The sequence below is a fragment of the Mobula birostris genome, chromosome 5 (assembly GCF_030028105.1).
Source record: "Mobula birostris isolate sMobBir1 chromosome 5, sMobBir1.hap1, whole genome shotgun sequence".
In the NCBI taxonomy this organism is placed as follows: Eukaryota; Metazoa; Chordata; class Chondrichthyes; order Myliobatiformes; family Myliobatidae; genus Mobula; species Mobula birostris.
This window is the reverse complement of record NC_092374.1, coordinates 57,848,926-57,870,646: the sequence shown is the minus strand read 5'-3', so window position 1 is coordinate 57,870,646 and position 21,721 is coordinate 57,848,926. Positions and strand designations below refer to the sequence as shown.

The 21,721-nt window shown below is 43.3% G+C and overlaps 1 protein-coding gene across 1 annotated transcript in view; it reads right to left on the bottom strand.

Annotated features, from left to right (window-relative positions):
- The window catches only part of anp32b (acidic (leucine-rich) nuclear phosphoprotein 32 family, member B), a 55,222-nt gene that overhangs the window by 6,313 nt on the left and 27,188 nt on the right, over positions 1-21,721 (bottom strand). The window contains exons 2-4 of the mRNA XM_072258057.1: positions 16,351-16,500; positions 4,587-4,709; positions 1,239-1,428 (exon numbers count right to left, since the gene is read on the bottom strand). Coding sequence (XP_072114158.1) covers positions 1,239-1,428; positions 4,587-4,709; positions 16,351-16,500 — 463 coding nt within the window. The remainder of the gene's footprint in view (positions 1-1,238; positions 1,429-4,586; positions 4,710-16,350; positions 16,501-21,721) is intronic.

Genomic DNA, 21,721 nt, shown 5'->3' with positions numbered 1-21,721 from the left:
GTCTAATTTCTGGGTGAAACTGTCAGGAAACAAAGAGCAGATCCTGCAAAAGAACGAAAGGGAATATTAAGAGAATTTTTTGTTAATAAAGAACCTTGTGATTTGGAACGCATTGTCTAAAAGGGCAACTGGTGCTGATTCGCTAAGATCTTTACCAAAGGGAGTTAGATTTTTTGAATTTGGAAAAAGAAGTGTTACAGGGAAAGGACAGGTGACATGGGACTAATTGAAAGCATTTTCAAAGAGGCAGCACAAGTACTGTGGGCTGAATAGCCTTACTATGTAATACTATTAAATAATCTTTTGGAAGTTTATTTCTGCATTAGATTTTCCCATCACAGTGTGGCTGCAGGATTTCCTCCCAGAAGAACAGCACCTCGTATTGCACCTGGTAGTCTACAACCTAACAGCATGAACACTGAGCTCTCCAATTTCAGTCCCACTGCTCTTTTTCTCTCTACTCCCAATTTACCCAGTAGGAACTGACCTACCGCAACGTCCCATTACTCCGTTTCTTTTCCCTCCTTCACCCATTTCATCTGCCCATTACATACATACCACTCCCTTAATCAGTTCCATGCTCCACCTTCCTTTCCCATCACCCCAGCTAAAATCTGTCAGCTTCTGTCAATACTTCCACTCTTGTCTCCTCCACCTGCCTATCACTCTGCGTGGCCTCGGTCACAGCAAAGACCAGGGCTGAAGCCACGGTGCTATCTTTATCAGCTGCCCAGGGAGAGGAGTCCAGAGTCGGGCACTCCACCAGAGTGTCGGTGGTGGGGTGGCATGGCATCCATGCTGGAGTCGGTGCTGTCCCCAGTGTTTGCTCAGCAGAAGACTGAGTGGTGTTTGACTGCAGACTCCTGCAACATTCGTGGATTCAGGGACTTTGACTATACTTTGTTTGTGTGAGACTGTATTTTGCTATCTTATTTACATGTGTTATATGTGCCTTGTGCTGTGTGTGACTTTTGGTACTGCGTTTTGAACCTTAGCCCTGAAGTAAGGCTGTTTAAGTTGGCTGTATTCATGTATGGTTGAATGACAATTAAATTTGAACGTGACCTCTCCTCACCTGAATCCACCAGTTTTTGCTCCATCCTTTCCCCTCACCTCTTTAATACTGACCATCTCCCCTCTACTCTTTTAGTCCAGGTGAAGGGCCTCAACCCTCACTGTCAACTGCCCAGTTCCTCCCATTTTTGCTGCCCAATGTCCATCACCTTGTCCGTTATTACCTTCATCATCCTCATCATCATCAACGCCATCTGCTTCCGCGTCAGAGTCGGGTGCCTCCCGGTCTTCCTGGTCATAACCATCTAGGTACATGAGCTGTGGGAGGAGCTTGAATACGCTCTCTCTGTAGTCATTTAGGTTCGTCACCTCACAGTTAAAAAGGTCTAGGCTCTTCAAACTTTCCAGCTTTTGCTGTAAATAAAACATTGTACTGTTTCATAGAGAATAAGAACATTCTGACCATCTCATTCATGTCAGTGTCGACCTCCCACCCCAACAGATATCCAGATTTCCTTATGATATAAAAGGAGCCCAATTGGACCATCAAGTTTACCTCGGCTCTCTGGGCAATCCCATTCACCCATTTCTATTCCCGTCTCCATCGTTTTTAATCAAACTTCCATCTCCTCTGCAATATCCCTTGTTACAACCACTCCTGAGGATAGTGAGTTCCACACTCTTATCCAGTTGTGGAGAACTTTCTCCCAAATTCCTCATTATATTTACAGACTATTCTACATTCACAGACCTTGGGTTTGATTGCCCATTAAGTAAAACTTTTCCACCTAAAGGAGCCTGAAGTTGATAGGGTGGTATGTGGCATATTTGCATTTATTAGTTGAGGAAATGAGTTCAAGAGTCAAGAGGTTAAGTTGCAGCTTTATAAAACTCTGGTTACCCTGCATCTGGAGCATTGCATTCATTTCTGGTTGCCCTATTATAGGAAGGACTTGAGGCTTTGGAGAGGGCACAGAAGAGGTTTACCAGGATGCCTTTTGGATTAGAGGGCACTTGCTATGAGGAGAGGTTGTACAAACGTTGGTTGTTTTCTCTGGAGTGGCAGAGACTGAGGAGAGACCTAAAATATATTTATAAGATAATGAGGGGCACAGATAGAACAGTCAGCAGGTATAATTTTCCCCAGATAAAAAATGTATAATTCTCGAGGACATCCACTTAAAGTGAGAGGAGAGAAATTCAAAGGAGACATACCAGGCAAGTTTTTGTTTAAACGGAGAGTGATGGGATGCACTACCAGGGGTGGCAGTGAAAGCAAATGTGACAGAGGAATTTAAGAGGCTCATGGATCGGATCATGAATACGTAGAGACATTATGGGATGTGGCCGGGACTAGTTTAGTTATGTTTTTCACTGCTTTTCAAACTAGTTTGGCAAACATTGTGGGCTGAAGGGTCTGTTTCTGTTTTGTACTGCTCCATAGTTTAACTCCTTCAAAACAAGATTTCTGTTGGGCCACTCTTCAGCCTTCTTTCTGCAGTTTATTTAACATGGCACTTGACTGATACGCAGTAGGAGACAGCTCAGAATATAGACAGTGATAGTACACTCTACGTGCACACAAGTCTTTGAAAGGATGCTCCAGCTGATATAAATACAACCCTGACTAATTCCAAAAGTGCTGAATGACCTCAACATTCCTTCACCTCACCGATCACATTCCAGTGCTGTCAAGTTAAACCAATAGTTCAAAAGATTCAAACAATGAGACTTTTTTCCAACCTGTTAGCCTCTAGCTTGGTGACCTCTTCTCCTACTTAAGTGAATTAATATGGATTTTAAAAAAGGCAGATGTAGAAACCAGCATAAAAATGACAGGTTTAAAACAAAAAGCAAAGCAGGAATGAGCCAACATGTAGAGGAATATAACTTATGTATGAGAAGTGAGATGGCACGGGGGAGGGGGGGAGGGAGAGAGGGGGGCAGGGAGAAGGGGGGAGGGAGAGAGGGGGGGAGGGAGAGAGGGGGGGGAGGGAGAGAGGGGGGGGAGGGAGAGAGGGGGGGAGGGAGAGAGGGGGGCAGGGAGAGGGGGGGAAGAAAGAGAAAAGAGAAAGAACTGCCGAGAGATGGACAACAGTTTAATCGATTGATTGGACAGAGGGATAGAAGGAACTTGAAATGACCCCGTGCTTTTTGGTATGTGCAGCAAGATCCCATAAACAGCAGTCTGACATTGGGAAGATTATCTTTCAGTGATGTTGATTAAGGTTTAATATTGGTCAGGATAAAGGGTAGAATTCCCCCGCATATCATTAAAATAACTTCATGGGATCTTTACAGGGCAGACTCCTCCATAGAAAAGCTTCTACTAATTCACCTTATCAAATCTATCAAAACATTAAACATTTCTCACCTCCCATGCTCAGCTTTCTTTCAACAATTTAGTTAACAATAGCATTTGACTGAAGCACACAGGTAGCAGCCCTGAATACGAGCAGTGAAGGCCTATATTTCATCACAAGACAGCAGCCCCCTCCTACTGAACCGAGTCAGCCTTCGTCATGGGTTTGAGACTCTCAGAACCTCAGGGGAAGTGTGCTTTCAGCTTACAGTTAACTGAAAGTTATTCTCCTGTGGATTGAAAGTCTTCAAAGGGTGTAAAGTGAAATAAGCTAAATATGAATTACAGAGATTTGAAGGTTTACTACTAAGCAATATTTCCTCAATCTGATGATCTCAAGCAGTTTCTAGGGTAACAGAGCTGGGACGACATAGCACAGGAAACAGCCCATCAGCCCACCATCTCCACGCTGACTTTTTTGCCTATTTGGGAGACAAGCATACTGGAGTTGATAGCTAAGGTCACTGCCATTGATCCTCGCCATATTGGCTTTGACATGTACACGATTCTGTGACAGGTGATGTAGTGATAGTTAGTCATATTGTTCCTATGCCACTCAGTTAGCCACACTCACAAGGGAGGAGTTCACACACTGTACAAGCAGGGTTTAATCAATCGAGTCCAGTTCAGTATCTTGCATGCTGGCATCCTGGCGTGCTCTGCATTATCCCTCAATAACCAACACACCAGGTGATAAATCACTTTTATATCAACTTTGTTAGCACTCTCACCTTTGTAAACTGTATATGCTACAGCTAGTGACGGAGAGAGTAAATCAGAGAACGGGGCATTGGGTGCAATCAGGTGAACTGCTTTGTCCTGAGGTCATTAGTCATTTCGGAGCTGCATCCCACAGGCAAGTGGAGAAAATACCAACATGTTCCTGATTTTTTTTTCCCCTTGTGGAAGATTATTTACCATTCAGACATCCCAGGGGTTGAAATGATAACAGAGAAACTAAGGTAAAGTGCTACGAGTCAGTGATGCATGATCAGATTTTTTTGGACACAATGCATCTATATTTAGAACTATGCAGGTAAAATATTTTGGGTGAACATTCATCAAAGACTTCACCAGTTTTCAAATTCTGCTGACCTTTTTTAAAAAAAAATAACACAGCAAGCTACAATGAATCCACAGGCAGCAAGTCCACGCATAATAAACATGCTCGTTGGGGTTAAACATTGCAAATGAGAAAAGGGCAAGGTACCAGAGGCTCCAATGTGCTGATGTCTTTCAGTTTATTTCCACTGAGATTTAGGTGTGTGAGATTTGGTAGTTTCTCCGCCAAGACGTCTAACCCTCCAGAAATCCTGTTGTCGCTTAGTTCGAGCTGAAATTTAAACAGAAATGTTACACAACTTCAAAATTAATACTTAATAATTAATTAGCTGTCTTGGTGACTTCCTGCAAAATGTTTTGGGGCAATACCAAGCCACACATGGATAGGGCAACATGGGCAAAGAAGTTCTAAACGGCGGAAGGGAGAGAGATTTAGGAAGGCAATTCCAGAGCTCAGGGGCTAGAAAGCAGAAGGGACAGCGGTTAATAGTAGAGGAATTAGGATCAAAGATGCACAAAAGGAGATTACTTGGAGTGTTAGGGGATGCTGTTGTAGAGCTGGATACATCCAAGAGACAGGATAGGGTGAGGAGAATATTAGAAAGAAAGGACCAGGATTTTTTTTAACCAAGTTATTACCAGACCAAGGGCAAGTGTGGGCCAGCAAGCACACAGTACTGGCCAATGGTACATTAAACAGGTTAGGATCTGGATAGTTAAGTTCTGAGAAACTTTATTTGATTGGGATGAAAGGGTCATACAAAAATAGAAACATGTTGGAAAGGCCACTGAATCAGAAACTCAATTCAGGCTCCTGATAGTCTGCTTCATCATATACAGCAGGGGCTGGAAAGCAGAAGGGACAGCTTTACAATGGTGAGGTGCTCCTGCTGCAGCCTCCTCTACATTGGTGAGACCCTTTATAAATTGGGGGACTCCCCGGTGGTTAAACATTTTAATTCCAATTCCCATTTGTGTTCTGACACTTATGTCCATGGGCTCCTCTTGTGAGGCAACCCTCAGAGTGGAGAAGCAACACCTTACATTCCGTCTGGGTAGCCTCCAACCTGATGGCATGAACATCAATTTCTCCTTCCAGTAAAATGTTCCCCTACCCTTCTCCCCTTCTTTTATTTCCCACTCTGGCTCCCTACCACCTCCCACATACCCATCACCTCCCTCAGGTTCCACCCTCCTTCCCTTTCTCCTATGGCCCACTCTCCTCTCCTATCAGATTCCTTTCTCTCCAGCCCTTTACTCTTCCTACCCACCTGGCTTCACCTATAACCCTGCTTGCTATCCCCCTTCCCCTCCCCACTCCTTATTCTGGTGTCTTCTCCTTTCCACTCCAGTCCTGAGGAAGGGTCTCAGCCTGAAATGTTTCCACAGATGCTGCCTCAGCTGCTCAGCACCTGCAGCATTGTGTGTTTTGAGAAGGGACAGGTGAAACGGTGGAAGAATTAGGATGGAGGAGGCACAAGAGGCCAGGCCTTGGATTGTTTACAGATCGCGGGTGCTGAGCAGCACGGAGGTGAACAAGAGCAGACAGGGAGGAAACATGCCTTTCTTCCTGACCTAGGCAGGTGGAAAATACTAGTCCACAAGGGGAAGATATGAACAGCTTGTTCAGCAAAAATATTATTCTCTATTCTTTTCTGAACGGTTTGGTGCACTGCCTTTAGAATTTGTCTCTTGCTTCAGAGCTCCACTGGATTCTAGTGACTGTTGACTTTGATCGAACCATTCAAATGAAAACACTTTCCACCTCTCAGCAGGAGCACATTGATCTGCTTTTAAAAAGGGAATGGTAGATGTTGAAAAGCAAAACATGGTACGCGTTAGAAATATGTAAGGAGATGGGAAATGCTGGAAATACTCAGTGGGTCAGGTAGCATCTGTGAAGAAAGAAACAGCATTTCAGGTTGATGATTTTCCAACAGTTCTGGCATCAGGATGTCAAACTGAATCACAGGGCTGGATTATACTGAGTACAACCTACTGTATGCATCCCGCACCAACCTCACGATCTCCAGCAACCTCAAGGCCTCTGTTCCACGGGCAGATCAGTGACAGACAGTGCCCTAGGGAGTGTATCCCAAGACCCCATTTCTATCAGGGTCCTAATGAGCACCTGAGGTAGATGTTGACTCTGAAGGCAACACACCAAGCCATACAGAAGCAAAATTTAAAAAAAACATTAAATAATTTCCATAATTTCCTCTCAATTTGAATTATTTCTCACCCTCACAAGGAAGGCTAAAAATTGCCAGTCTGTTGCACCGACTTTACTTGAACTGGTAGTCAGACATTCAGGAACAGTTGAAAACAATATAATAATTTTTTTTAAAAGTAACATTTTGAAAACTTTAAACTACTGTTAATTAAAAAAAAATATACTGTGAAACAAAGGAACATAAGCAGCTTTGCAAAACTTACGTTTTTATTGAGAAACCCAGTGTAATGAATAGGACTGTGCAAGATAAGGAATGCCTCCCAACTGGGTGTTAAATCTATCTCCAGCACCTACTACACTTCAGCAATGCAATGTTCAGGCTTGCGAAGTCAAGGCTGCACGAACAATCTCCACAGAATAGTCAGCTTCAGGATAATCTCCCCGTTTCTCTCTTCATTAAGCCCATAAAGTATAGAAATAGGATTAAGCCATCGAGTCTGCTCCTCTATTTGATCATGGCTGATTTAGTTTCGAACTCAAACCCATTCCCCTGCCTTTCCCCATAAACTTTGATTCCCTTACTAATTTGAAAACCTATTAACCTCCACAGCTGTCAGTGACAGTGGTAAATCTGTGAAGTTCACTCCCTCCTCTTATCTGTTCTAAAGGCATGTCCTTCTGTTCTGAAGCTGTACCCTCTCGTCCTAGACTATCCCACTACTTGAAACTTCCTCTTCACATCCACTCTATCTCAGGCTTTTAACATTCAGTAAGTTTCATTGAGACCCCCCCCCCCACGCAATTCTTCTAAGCTCCAGGAAGAACAGGCTCAGAGCCAAACACTCCTCTTATGTTAGCCCTTTAATTCCTGGGATCATTCTCCTCTCTACTTTCTCTGGAGCCTCTCCAAAGCCAGCATATTCTTTCTAAGATATGTGGCCCAAAAATTTTCACAATACTCTAAATATGGTCTGTAACCCTTGTCTTCATATTCTAGCCCTCTCAGAACGAATAACTCATTGCATTTGCCTTCCTTACCACTGGCTCAACCTGCAAGTTAATCTTTAAGAAATTCTGCACAAGGGCTCCCAAGTCCCTTTGTACCTCTGATTTTAAAATTTTGTCCCAGTTTAGAAAATAGTCTATACCTTTATTCCTTCTACCAGTGCACCATATTCTATTTGCCAGTTCTTTGCCCTCTTGAAATGAATAACATTGCATTTGCCTTCCTTGACCAACCATTCCATCGGCAAGTTAACCTTTAGGAGATCCAGCATTAGGTCTCACATGTTCCTTTGCGCTCCCGGTTTCTGAATTCACTCCCCATTTAAAAAGCAGTCTACTCCTTTATTCCTTCTACCAAAGTGCATGGCCATACACTTCCATCTGCTGTTTCTTTGCTCACTTGCCTAATCTGTCCAAGCTCTTCTGCAACTCCCTACTTCCCCAACACTACCTGCCACTCCACCCATCTTCATATCGCCTGTAAACTTGAGTAATGAAGACAAACAGTATGGGAGGTAGAATAAAATAAATTAAATTAATACAGGACGGGAAATGATTAAATAGAAATGTGAACAACAGGAATTCTGCAGATGCTGGAAATTCAAGCAACACACGTCAAAGTTGCTGGTGAACGCAGCAGGCCAGGCAGCATCTGTAGGAAGAGGTGCAGTCGACGTTTCAGGCCGAGACCCTTCGTCAGGACTAACTGAAGGAAGAGTGAGTAAGGGATTTGAAAGTTGGAGGGGGAGGGGGAGATCCAAAATGATAGGAGAAGACAGGAGGGGGAGGGATGGAGCCAAGAGCTGGACAGGTGATTGGCAAATTCCTCTGTCTCCGCCGCATCTGCTCTCAGGATGAGGCTTTTCATTCTAGGACGAGGGAGATGTCTTCATTTTTTAAGGAAAGGGGCTTCCCTTCCTCCACTATCAACTCTGCTCTTAAACGCATCTCCCCCATTTCACGTACATCTGCTCTCACTCCATCCTCCCGCCACCCCACTAGGAATAGGGTTCCCCTGGTCCTCACCTACCACCCCACCAGCCTCCGGGTCCAACATATTATTCTCCGTAACTTCCGCCACCTCCAACGGGATCCCACCACTAAGCACATCTTTCCCTCCCCCCCTCTCTCTGCATTCCGCAGGGATCGCTCCCTACGCAACTCCCTTGTCCATTCATCCCTCCCATCCCTCCCCACTGATCTCCCTCCTGGCACTTATCCGTGTAAGCGGAACAAGTGCTACACATGCCCTTACACTTCCTCCCTTACCACCATTCAGGGCCCCAAACAGTCCTTCCAGGTGAGGCAACACTTCACCTGTGAGTCGACTGGGGTGATATACTGCGTCCGGTGCTCCCGATGTGGCCTTTTATATATTGGCGAGACCCGACGCAGACTGGGAGACCGCTTTGCTGAACATCTACGCTCTGTCTGCCAGAGAAAGCAGGATCTCCCAGTGGCCACACATTTTAATTCCACATCCCATTCCCATTCTGACATGTCTATCCACGGCCTCCTCTACTGTAAAGATGACGCCACACTCAGGTTGGAGGAACAACACCTTATATTCCGTCTGGGTAGCCTCCAACCTGATGGCATGAACATCGACTTCTCTAACTTCCGCTAGGCCCCACCTCCTCCTCGTACCCCATCTGTTACTTATTTTTATGCACACGTTCTTTCTCTCACTCTCCTTTTTCTCCCACTGTCCCTCTGAATATACCTCTTGCCCATCCTCTGGGTCCCCCCCCCCCCCCGCCCGTCTTTCTTCCCGGACCTCCTGTCCCATGATCCTCTCGTATCCCCTTTTGACTATCACCTGTCCAGCTCTTGGCTCCATCCCTCCCCCTCCTGTTTTCTCCTATCATTTTGGATCTCCCCCTCCCCCTCCAACTTTCAAATCCCTTACTCACTCTTCCTTCAGTTAGTCCTGACCAAGGGTCTCGGCCTGAAACGTCGACTGCACCTCTTCCTAGAGATGCTGCCTGGCCTGCTGCGTTCACCAGCAACTTTGATGTAAATAGAAATGTGGCTCAGTTGGGATGAATAGTGGGTTTTGCGCTGAACAGTAATAGGCCAAGCTTAATGGCAATCAAAATCTGCATCATATAATTTCACTTTGAGGTGTAAGGGCCTAACTCAATATCAGGATTAAACACTTTTTAAAAAAAATAGCCTACAACTTTCTGATCAATTGTGGCTTTCCCTTCTTTTGACATATGCAGTCAGATTACTCATTATTTCTGGGGATGCTCAGATATTCAGGAAGAGTAATTCAACATGGTCTTTACCTGTTATTAAAATCCTACCACTATCATGGAGGAAATGCTGTATTTTGGGCTATTTCCAAAATCTGATGTCTTAATTACAACACAGAAGTAAGTGATCTATCATATCAGCATAAAATTATACATTTGCAGCTTTTCCTTATGGGGCTTTCATATTCCCACAGCTCTGTGCTGATCAACTGGCTGGAGTGTTCACTGAAATCTTTAACCTCTCTGGCTGGCAGTCTGAGGTACCCACATGGAGAGTAGCAACACTTTTCTAAAATTGGGAATGGCTTTGGGGAAAGGGAAAGTTGAAAATAAGACTTAGTTGGCAGTAGAGCAAGTGAGAGGTTTGTTTCCTCCAATTTTATTTGCTCCAGCACCTTTCTCTCGGCCCCATTTCCTCCATTCCACTGATGTAGCCATGTCATCGGCTGCTTCTGCACTATACTGCTAAGCCTCCATCTCTCTAACATTTTTACCTACTTTATGATGTTCCTAGAAGTACAGGACAAAAGGCTGCACAGGTTAGGACTTGATTCCTTGGAACATCAAAGACTGAGGGGAGATTTGATAGAGGAATACAAAATTATGAGGCTATGGATAGGGTAAATGCAAGTAGGTTTTTTCCACTAAGGTTGGGTGGGACTACTAGATGTCATGGATTGAGGATGAAATGTGAAAAGTTTAAGAGAAACATGAGGGGAAACGTCTCCACTCAGAGGGTCATGAGAGTGTTGAACGAGCTGGCAGTGCTTTGTCTGCATTTAAGAGAAGTTGAATAAGCACATGGGTTTGAAAGGTTATGGTCCAGGTTCAGGTTGATGGGACCAAGCACCTTAAATAGCTTGGCACGGACTAGATGGGCCGAAGGGCCTGTTTCTGTGCTGAACACTATGACTTCCTTATGCAATTGGATCCTCAATTTCCTCATTTGTACACTCCAGTCAATTTGGATTGGCAACAACATCTCCTCCATCTCATCTGCACAGGGGCACCTCAAGGCTGGATGCTTAAAACCCCTGCTCTACTCCCTTTGTACTTCAAACTGTGAGGCTAAGCACAGCTCCATTGCCATATTTAAATTTGCCAATGACACCGCTGTTGTTGCTGGATCAAAGGTGATGACGAATCAGCATAGAGGGAGATTGAAAATCTGGCTGAGCGATGCCATAACAGCAACCCCTCACTCAATGTCAGCAAGAGCAAGGGGCTGATTATTGGCTTCAGGATGAGGAAACCAGAGGTCCATGATCCAGTCCTCATCAGGGGATCAGAGGGGAGAGGGTCAGCAACTTTAAATTCCTCATTGATATCATTTTCGAGGACCTGTCCTGGGCCCAGCATTTAAGTGCATTTACAAAGAAAGCACAGCAGCAGCTCTACCTCCTTAGGAGCTTGCGAAGATTTGCAATGACATCTACAACCTCAGCAAACTTTTATAGATGTGCGGTGGAGTACATTGACTGGTTGCATCACAGCCTGGTATGGAAACATCAATGACCTTGAATTGGAATGTCCTGCAAAAAGTTGTGGATTTGCCCAGTCCATCACAGGTGAAACTCCTCCTACCCTTGAGCACCTCTACACGGAGCGCTGTTGCAGGAAAGCAGCATCCGTCATCTAGGATCACTACCACCTAGGCCATGCTCTCTTCTCGCTGCTGCCATCAGGAAGGTGGCACAGGAGTATCAGGACTACACCACCAGGTTGAGGAGCAGTTATTACCCCTCAACCATCAGGCTTTTCAACCAGTGGGGATAACTTCACTCACCTCCATCACTGAACAGTTCCCATAAACTATGGTTTCACTTTCAATGACTCTTCTTCTCATGATTGTGATAACTATTACTTACGTGTTATTATTATTTCTTCTGATTTTTTTCTTTTGTGTTTGCGGTTTGTTATCTTTTGCACACTGGTTATTTGTCCATCTTGTTGGGTACGGTCTGTCATTGATTCTATTGTGTTTCCTAGATTTACTCTGTATGCTTGCAAGAAAACAAATATCACTGTTGTATATGGTGACATAAATGTACCTTGATAATAAATTTACTTTGAACTTTCTTGTTTCAAATATTTATTTAGCAAAAAGCTTTTGACATATTGTTTCAGCCACCGTAAGAGAACGTTATCACCACTGTGATGTTTGAAGGCCTGCAGGCGGCATTGAAATTGAACAACTGTCTAGGACGTGGTTCATAAAGATATTTGCTGTCAATGTCAATGTCCCATTAGTGCAGTGATCCTATCTAGTTTGAACATAGCTGTGAAGTAGCTGAATAAATCCCAGTTAGCTGACTGCAGGTTCACAGATGATGTGATTAACTGAGTAGTGCCTGTGCCAACCTTCTCTCATCTTACTCAGTATACGAGGAAAATTTCAAGGATTACAACAGAATGGACCACACAGAATGGTCCGAGGGAGCCAGAACTGCGGTGGATTGAAGAAGCCCCAATGCACCAGCTGTGTAAAATCATCAAACAGTCTGGTCACTGCTTTGATGCAAAGGAGAGTATGACATTATGCAATTTAGTTCCAACACAACAACTCACATTTATGTAGTATCTTTATACAATGAATCACAGGAAAAGCTGCAAATTGCAGACAAATCCACAAAAGGCATCTTGGAGTTTGGTAAATTAGAAGCTGCATCTTAAAGGAGGGAGACTAAGAGGCAGGAATGATTAGGGCTTGACAGCCACACACTGAGACAAAAAGAAATAGGAGACCATCAATATCCACTCTCAGTGACCAAGAGTAGTTTCAAAAGTGGCACTGCAGTGATCTAACATTTCCAATGACCCGAGCTTGATCTGATACTGTTTGTGTTGTTTGCATGTTCCTCCTGTGACCCTTCTCCTCCCAAATCCCAAATACATGTTGACTAGTAAGTGAATTAGCCACAAATTGACCCGATGCAGGTGGCTATTAGGAAAGTCAGGGGTGGAGAAGTATCTCAACAGTACTTTGCAATTATATGCCACTGCTTCCTAGATAGATAAAAGGACTTGTACTTCCACAGCACCTTGTGCTTCATAACCAACATTCTGACCACTTTGTAATACAATGGACTTTTCCTTCGTTCTCTGTTCCTTCTTGTATAATTTATGATTAATTTACATTTTCTTTGAAAATGTGGGTATCAGATGTGATGTGCCTGTGGTGCTGCTGCATTGTTCTTGTGAATATGACAACAGACTTGAATTTAGGACTTGGAGACAAGATTGGAAGGGAAGGAGGCTTCCAATTTGTCAACACAAGATTTCCACAAATAACAACAAGATATGATCAACCATATTGCTTTTAAGAAGGTGGCAGGACAGGCAACCAGAAATCTGATGAAAGTTCAAAGTTCAAAGCAAACTTTATTACCAAAAAACATATATGCCACCAAATACTTTATACTTATACTTTATTGACGCCAAACAATTGGTACTAGAACGTACAATCACCACAGCGATATTTGATTCTGCGCTTCCCACTCCCTGGATTACAATTATTAAATATTAAAAATATTTTAAATAGTTAAAATTAGTAAATATTAAAAATTTAAATTATACATCAAAAATAGAAAATAGAAAAATGAACCGAGAGGCAGGTCCGGATATTTGGAGGGTACGGCCCAGATCCAGGTCAGGATCCGTTCAGCAGTCTTATCACAGTTGGAAAGAAGCTGTTCCCAAATCTGGCCATAAGAGTCTTCAAGCTCCTGAACCTTCTCCCGGAGGGAAGAGGGGTGAAAAGTGTGTTGGCTGGGTGGGTCGTGTCCTTGATTATCCTAGCAGCACTGCTCGGACAGTGTGCGGTGTAAAGTGAGTCCAAGGATGGAAGATTGGTTTGTGTGATGTGCTGCACCGTGTTCACGATCTTCTGCAGCTTCTTTCGATCTTGAACAGGAAAACTTCCATACCAGGATGTGATGCACCCTAGAAGAATGCTTTCTACAGTGCATCTATAAAAATTAGTGAGGGTTTTAGGGGACAGGCCAAATTTCTTTAGTTTTCTCAGGAAATAAATGCGCTGGTGGGCCTTCTTGACAGTGAACTCTGCTTGGTTGGACCAAGTCAGGTCACTTGTGATATTGATCCCGAAGAACTTAAAGCTTTTGACCCGTTCCACTTGCGCACCACCGATGTAAATTGGGTCGTGCGGTCCGCTACTGCTTCTGAAGTCAACAACCAATTCCTTTGTCTTGCTGACGTTGAGGGATAGGTTATTGTCTTCGCACCATACCACCAGGTTCTTATTTTCCTCTCTGCACTCAAACTCATCATTACCCGAGATAAGGCCTACAATCGTTGTGTCATCAGCAAACTTATATATTGAGTTTGATGGAAACTTGGCTACACAATCATGGGTGTATAGTGAGTACAGCAGGGGCTGAGTACACAGCCTTGTGGGGCACCGGTGCTCAGAGTGATTGTAGAGGAGAGCTTGTCCCCTATTTTTACAGCCTGGGTCCTGTCCGTCAGGAAGTTGAAGATCCAGCTGCAGATCTGAGTGCTGAGGCCCAGGTTCCGGAGCTTAGGAATCAGTTTGTTTGGAATGATGGTATTAAAGGCAGAGCTGTAGTCAACGAAAAGGAGCCTGAGATTAATTTTCCTGTGGGCAAACTCAGCAAATCTATAGAATAGTAACTACAACAGGATCAATGAAAGATCAATCAGCGTGCAGAAGACAGCAAATTGTGCAAATGCAAATATAAATAGCAATAAACAGTGAGAACATGAGATATTGAGATAAGGAGTCCTTAAAGTGAATTCATTGGTAGCAGGAACATTTCAATGATGGGGCAAGTATGTAGAGTTATCCCCTTTTATTCGGGAGCCTGATAGTTGAAGGGTAGTAACTGTTCTTGAACCTGGTGGTGCTCTTGTACCTTCTACCTAATGGCATCAGTGAGAAGAAAGCATGACCTGGATGATGGGGATCTCTAATGATGGATGCTGCTTTCCTACAACAGCATTTCACGTCAATGACCTCAATGGTTGGGAGGGCTTTACCTGTGATTCACTGGGCCAAATCCACTATTTTTTGTAGGAGTTTCCATTCAAAGGCATTGGTGTTTCCATACCAGGCCATATGTAGCCGGTCAATACGCTCTCCACCACACATCTACAGAAGTTTGTTAAAGGTTTAGGTGTCATGCCAAATCTCCATCTACTCCAAAAGTAGTAGAAGTGTTGCTGTGCTTTCTTCACAATTGCACGAGTCCAGGACAGGTTCTTCCTAGGAACATCCTAAAGTAGGTAAAGATGTTAGAAAGGGGTAGTGGAGGTATAATTTGTCCTTCTGTGCTGATCACCCCACCCTTGACTAAGCTGTTCCACCGTGAACACGATCTGTTATGAGTCAACATGATGCTTTCAGATCAGGTCATGTATAGCACATACTTCCGCCGCACCGCTCAGGTGTGTTTCTGGGGTACAGCGACCCTTGTGCCTGTTTTGTGTTCTATCGCTGAGCAGCAGTGAACCATCTGATTGGCCTATCAGAGTTCTCTTTGGGAACTAGTTGACTTGATCAGCATTTCTGATCTGGCTATTGCTCACAATTGCACTTAATAAAAACAAAAGATGGAGGTTTAGCAATATACTGCAGAAGCAGCCAATGACATGCCCAACATCGGTGGAATGAAGAAAATGGGTGCGAGAGAAAGGTGCAGGAGCAAATTAATTTGGAGGAAACCAACCTGTCACTTGCTCTACTGCCAACTAAAAGCCCTATTTTGAACCTTCCCTTTCCCAAAAGCTATTGCCAATTTTACAACATTGTCCCTACTGTTTGTGCACTGGAAGGAGACAAAACTGTTCTCTCTCCTGGTTTCATACTGGAGGGGCTTTCCAGACTCTTACCCATCATGACACAGCAGCATCAATACATACACCAAATGGACAAATGATCAGCTTGAAATGTTGGCATTAATTCCCACTCCTAGCCCAGGATAACACTTTCAATGGAGTTCTACAGATATGCTGCATCGGTAGGTTTCCCGAATTTCACATTACCTGTTTCGACTTTTTACTGTGCCTATAAGCACCCACAGTGACCACACTTCCAAACTTGCTCAATGGAAGCATGAATGCTTCTTGCTATAAATGGAAGTCTTTATTTTCTGATGTGATTCTTTCTTTCCTTTCAAATCTTTTCATTATTATCCAAAATTAACAAGAGTACGTCAAAGTAGGCAACACTTACAATGTCTCAAGACAAAAAAAACATTGTTTTAAAGATTGAAAAAATCTTTCAATTTTTTTCTCACTTTGCTTTAGTAGGGTTTTTTTCTCTGATGTGAGTCAATGAATGATTTTTGTAATATCTGGAGGCAAAGGTAAAGTGCTCATTAGATACAAATGCATTACTCCTGAGTGTGGCGAGGCCAAACATCGACAATCACTATGTGGCCAAGATGCAACTCAAAGGCAATTTCCCCACTTCCGTCCAAAGGCTGATGACTCACCTTTTTCAGTTTAGGAAGGCGAAGAAGGTTTGCAACAGATATCAGGCCAACATTTATCAAGCTGAGGAACTCCAAGTTTTCAAACTCTGCTGTCAGGCCTTCAATTTTACCCTCATTTGACCTGCAGTTGTCCAGAACAAGCTCTCGTACCTGGAATAGAACAATAATAAGTCAGCATTTGTGCTGTGAGAGCAAAAGTCAAACTGTAAACCGTCCCATGAGATTTTGCCTTAAGGGTCAAAAGTCAAGACATGAATTATGAAATATTAATTTCTATCTGCCTTTAGGTTGAATTTATACTATAGAAACAGGTCATTCAGCTATCTTGTCTGTGTTGATTCCCTGAAGTGATGGTTCAAATGCAGTCCCACTCTTAGTAGGTAAACTGTATTGCTACTCCAAGGAAAATAATCCCAGTGTTAGCAGTTAATCCCACTTTTGGTATCATCTACATCACTTCCGTTAAGCAGTACTCAGACAAATAGCACCACTGGTGCCATGAAAATAAGAACCATACAACACAGGTGAACATTCAGCCCATCGTGGCTCTTCCAGCTCATTGACAATGTTTGATAATTAGTCACACTCACTCATTCTGCCTCCCTAGGCATGTAATTTTCTTCCCCTTTTCAGGCGTATTGAATTTCTTTCAGTTTCTACAATTTCCTCTCAGACAATGCATAGCAGATTATAGCATTTAAAAAAAAACTTCTCATCTACCCACATGCCTGATCATTTTGGCTTCTGTATGAACGCTCTAATCTTTGGCCATCCCACAAAGGAAACAACCCACCACCCCTCAATCTTCTCCATCAAACCTCTTCATAATATGTATTTCTACAGGTGTCCCCCGCTTTTCGAACGTTCACTTTACGACACCTCGCTGTTACGAAACACCTACAGTAGTTACCTGTTTTCGCTAACAGAAGGTGTTTTCACTGTTACGAAAAAAGGCAGCGCGCGACCCAAGCAGCCAAGCTCCTCCCCCGGAACGGCATTCTAGCCGGCATTGCTTAAACACGTGCCTGTGAGCATCTGTGATTTATGTCCATTTATTTTGAGCATCCGTTAGCAAGATGAGTTCTACGGTATCAGAAAAGCCTAAAGGAGTTTGTAAAGGTGTTACACAGCATAAAACTGGACATAATTAAGCCCTTCGACTGTGGTGAATGAAGTAAGGGCAAAGTGAGTTTGGCTTGTGGAAGTTGACGAAGATGATGTTGAAGAGGATTTGGCATTCCATGACCAAGAACCAATAGATGAAGAGCTGATGCAATTGGAAGAGGAAAGGATAACAATCAAAACCAAATGCAGTAACGAACGGACCGAAAGTGAAGTCATCCAGGAACTGAACGTGAATCAACTGCGTGAGATTTTCGCTGCAATTGACAACAATGGTTGCAGAAAAATACAACTTTAATTTTGAATGGGTACATAGGTTTAGGGCATATTTGCAGGATGGTTTGTGTGCTTACAAAGAACTGTATGATAGAAAAATGTGCGAGGCTAAGCAGTCAAGCATACTGTTGTTTTTCAAGCCTTCCACATCAGCCACAGCAGACAACGAACCTCAACTTTCGACATCGAGGCAGGCAGACATAGAAGATGACCAGCTTGCATTGATGGAAACAGATGACGTTGAGATGACACCCCAGTGTCCCACCACCCCAACCTCCGATGACTCAGCCTAACACACGATCATCAGTGCGCTCGCTGTCTTCCCGATTCTGGTAAGTGATACTACACTGTACATACATAATTTCTACTTTATACAGGCTGTGTATTTTTATGTGTTATTTGGCATGATTTGGCAGCTTCATAGCTTAAAGGTTACTGGAGAGAGTGTTTCTGCCAAGGGGGCATGCGCTGAGTGCTTCCGCCAAAAGCACTTGCGTGAGATTTCTGCTACGGTGGACAATACAATGATTGCAGAAAAGAATTTCTACTTTATATAGGCTGCTTTTTTACTATATGTTACTCTTATTTTAGGTTTTATGTGATGGCATGATTTGGTAGGTTATTTTTTGGGTCTGCAAATGCTCACAAATTTTTCCCATATAAATAAATGGTAATTGCTTCTGCAGTTTACGACATTCTGGCTTATGAACCGTTTCATAGGAACGCTCTATCTTCGGATGGCGGGGGAAACCTGTATCTAATTCCAAAGCAAACACATCGTGAAACAGCATCAAACAAGCCTTCCAAAATAAACCATTTTTATATGGGATTAGTTTTCTATTGAAAAACAGCAACAATGACAGACCACACAGAACATAAAATAAAAGACAAAGAAGCATCCTCCAATCCTTCAGTCTCTGAGTTTGTGCTAAACTCTGGCACTCAGTAATTTGGCACCCTAACTCTCACCATTCACCTCGGTGCTCCCTGACACACATCACCTTGTTCCTGAGTCACTTTATCACTTCACCAATGAGAATTACTTGAGCCAGAAGCTCTGAAAGTCACTTCTTCTCCGACCTGCTACCAAGCACCCCTCAACCCTACCTTGAAAGTTTTAAATCACCCGTCCTAGTAAATCCTTATGTGACTGACCAGGTAGCATTTTGTTTTATGGGACCTCCTTCCATTCCAATCACTCAAATGAAGCCCCTTGGGAAATTGTGTTTCATTAAAAGATTGTGTGCACTGTAAATCTGATAATTCAGCATGTTTAGCACCAAAGTGATGCTACACCAGCAGATTCTTCAGGTTACTGTATAACAGTCTTTGATTTCACTTTTGTTTGCAATGTGTTTGGTAGCATAATAAATTTTCCAGGGAACCTACAAGGTTAAAAGTAGCAGGAAACATACAAGCCTTCTGGACCTTCATTCTGGCCACAGAACTACACACCTCTTGAACCCTCATCCTCCAACCGGTCTCCAGCCTCACCTGGTCAAAGTTCAGTTAAAATACAATGAATGTAGTCACTGGTCACTGCTGAAGAGTAGAAAAATTGCCAGAAAATGAACACTGTTTTAGTGATGTCTATTGTAGGATAATTATTGACCAGAATTCTGGATAACTCACAACACTCTTTTTTTGTGCACATTGGACATCAGTTTGAAATCTCATCCATGAAGTGGCATGTCCTACAATTCATCCATTGCTACTGCACCAGTGTCGGCCTAGGACTTTATCATTGAGTCATGGTGCATGGAATCAGGCCCATCACACCATCTAGTCTGCACCAGCCATCCAACACCCACTTACACTGATCTCCCCATTTTCCTCTAAACTGCTCCCAGATTCTGCCATTCGGCCATACACCAGGAACGATTCACAGTAGACAGCTCATCGACCACCTCATGTGCTTTTGGGTTGTGGGAATAAAACCGGAAACCCACACAGTCCCAGGGAAAACTTGCAAGCTCTATACAGAGAGCACCCGAGGCCAGGATTGTACCTGGGTCACTGGAGCTGTGAGCAAGCAGTGCAAACATCATGCTGCTCCTGTGACTTGCTTTGAAATCTCTTGGGACCTCCCGACTTGGGAAAAATTGAGCTACCTGAGCCAAGGTAGCTATCAAGTGCACTTTACAAACAAAAATGCTTTGCTATCAAGACGAGTACCAGCATGAATGGGTACTGGGAACTTAAACAGCATCTCCTTTCACTTCTTTTATGTCTTTTTATTTTAGATGTGGATCTGCGACTATTAGAGACTGTTACCTACACGATAGCGGTATGTTTTCAGGCCGACCAAGCACTCTGGCGCTTAGCTGTCTCCGAGAGAGTTCCGCGACTGATCTCTCTTTTGTTTGATGCTGTTGGAGGATGCTGCTCGGGCAAGGTTTAATCGAAGCAGTTTGTGGATTGTGGACTCTAATTCACGTTTATGATGTGTTCTAGTTCCTGGTCATTCCTTTTTCCTTTGTTGCTACGTTTTGGGCGATTTTTGTATCAGGGCGGCCTGCATTTAGTGAACTGAACTGAAGTATGCTTTCTGATTTTGTATTTTATATTCTGTGTTTTTGCTCCTTTTTGGGTGCCATTTGCATGATTTGTTTTTATTTTTGTGTATCGGGCTGTGTTTTTTCTTTGAATGGCTTCCATGGTTCTTTGTTTCGTGAGTCTCTGTGGGGAAGACGAACTTCAGGGTTGTGCTGCATACACACTTTGCTAATAAACGTACTTTGAACAGCTTCCTAACGAACTGGGTGGGCTGAAGACACTTCAAAAGTATTTCCACAGGATTCAGTACACAATGGTTTATAAGAACATACTAGCATCTACACAGGAGAACCCGGAGAGTAATGTAAAGCAACACCATTAATTATTCCAGTTTCATCGATAATTAATCCGGAAAAAAAAATGCACATCAGTCAAAAACATCCGAGCAAGAATGCAGTAATGAGGTTTGGCTTCAGGAATTTTTTTTTAAACATGTCTCCCTTCTTCTCAAGGAGGGTTGTGTGCAGGCTGCTTGTATTTAACCAAAGAACAGCAAGGAAAACAGTCTTGCTTTTATTCCTGCTATTTTGCACAAAATAAAGAATACTAAAGAGTGTCAGAGCTCAGGATCAGATGACTTCTCCCCTAGGCCTTGAACAGAAGCAGGTGAGGAAACAGTGAATACAATATTATAGCCATCCAAATTTTTCTTCAATGAGAAATTGTAAGCTACAGCTATCCAAAGTCCATGTTAGGCCACACCTGGAGTAGCGTGCACAGTTCTGACCAGCACACCTTAGGAAGGAGATCCAGAATTCTACCTGGGTTATATTATGGCAATGCGATTAAAGATCTCATTAAAGCATCAGTGGTGGAGATGGGGTCAGTAACTTTAAATTCCTGGGTGCTACTATCTCAGAGGACCTATCCTGGACCCATCATATAAATGTAACTGCAAAGAAAGCATAACAGCGCCTCCAATTCCCTAAGTCTGTGGAGATTTGGCATGGCATCAAAAACTTTGACAAACTTCTACAGACGTGTAGCGGAAAGTGCGCTGATTGGCTGTGTAACAACCTGGTATGGGAACACCAACACCTTTGAATGGAAAATCCTACTGAAGGTAGTGGTCTCAGCCCAGTACATCATGGATAAAGCCCTCCCAACCACTGAGCACATGTACATGAGATATTGTCAAAAGAAAACAGCATCCATCATCAAAGATCCTCACCACCCAGGCCATGCTCTTTTCTTGCTTCTGGGTAGAAGATACAAGAGCCTCAGGACTCACACCATCAGGTTCTTGAACAAAAGAGGATAACTACACTCATCTATTGAGATGTTCCCACAACCAATGATCTCACTTTAAGGACTCAATCTTGATATGTCATACTTCATGCTCTCATTAGTTATTGCTATTTGTTTATATTTGCATTTGCACAGTTTGTCTTTCATGCTCCACTTGTTCTTTCATTGA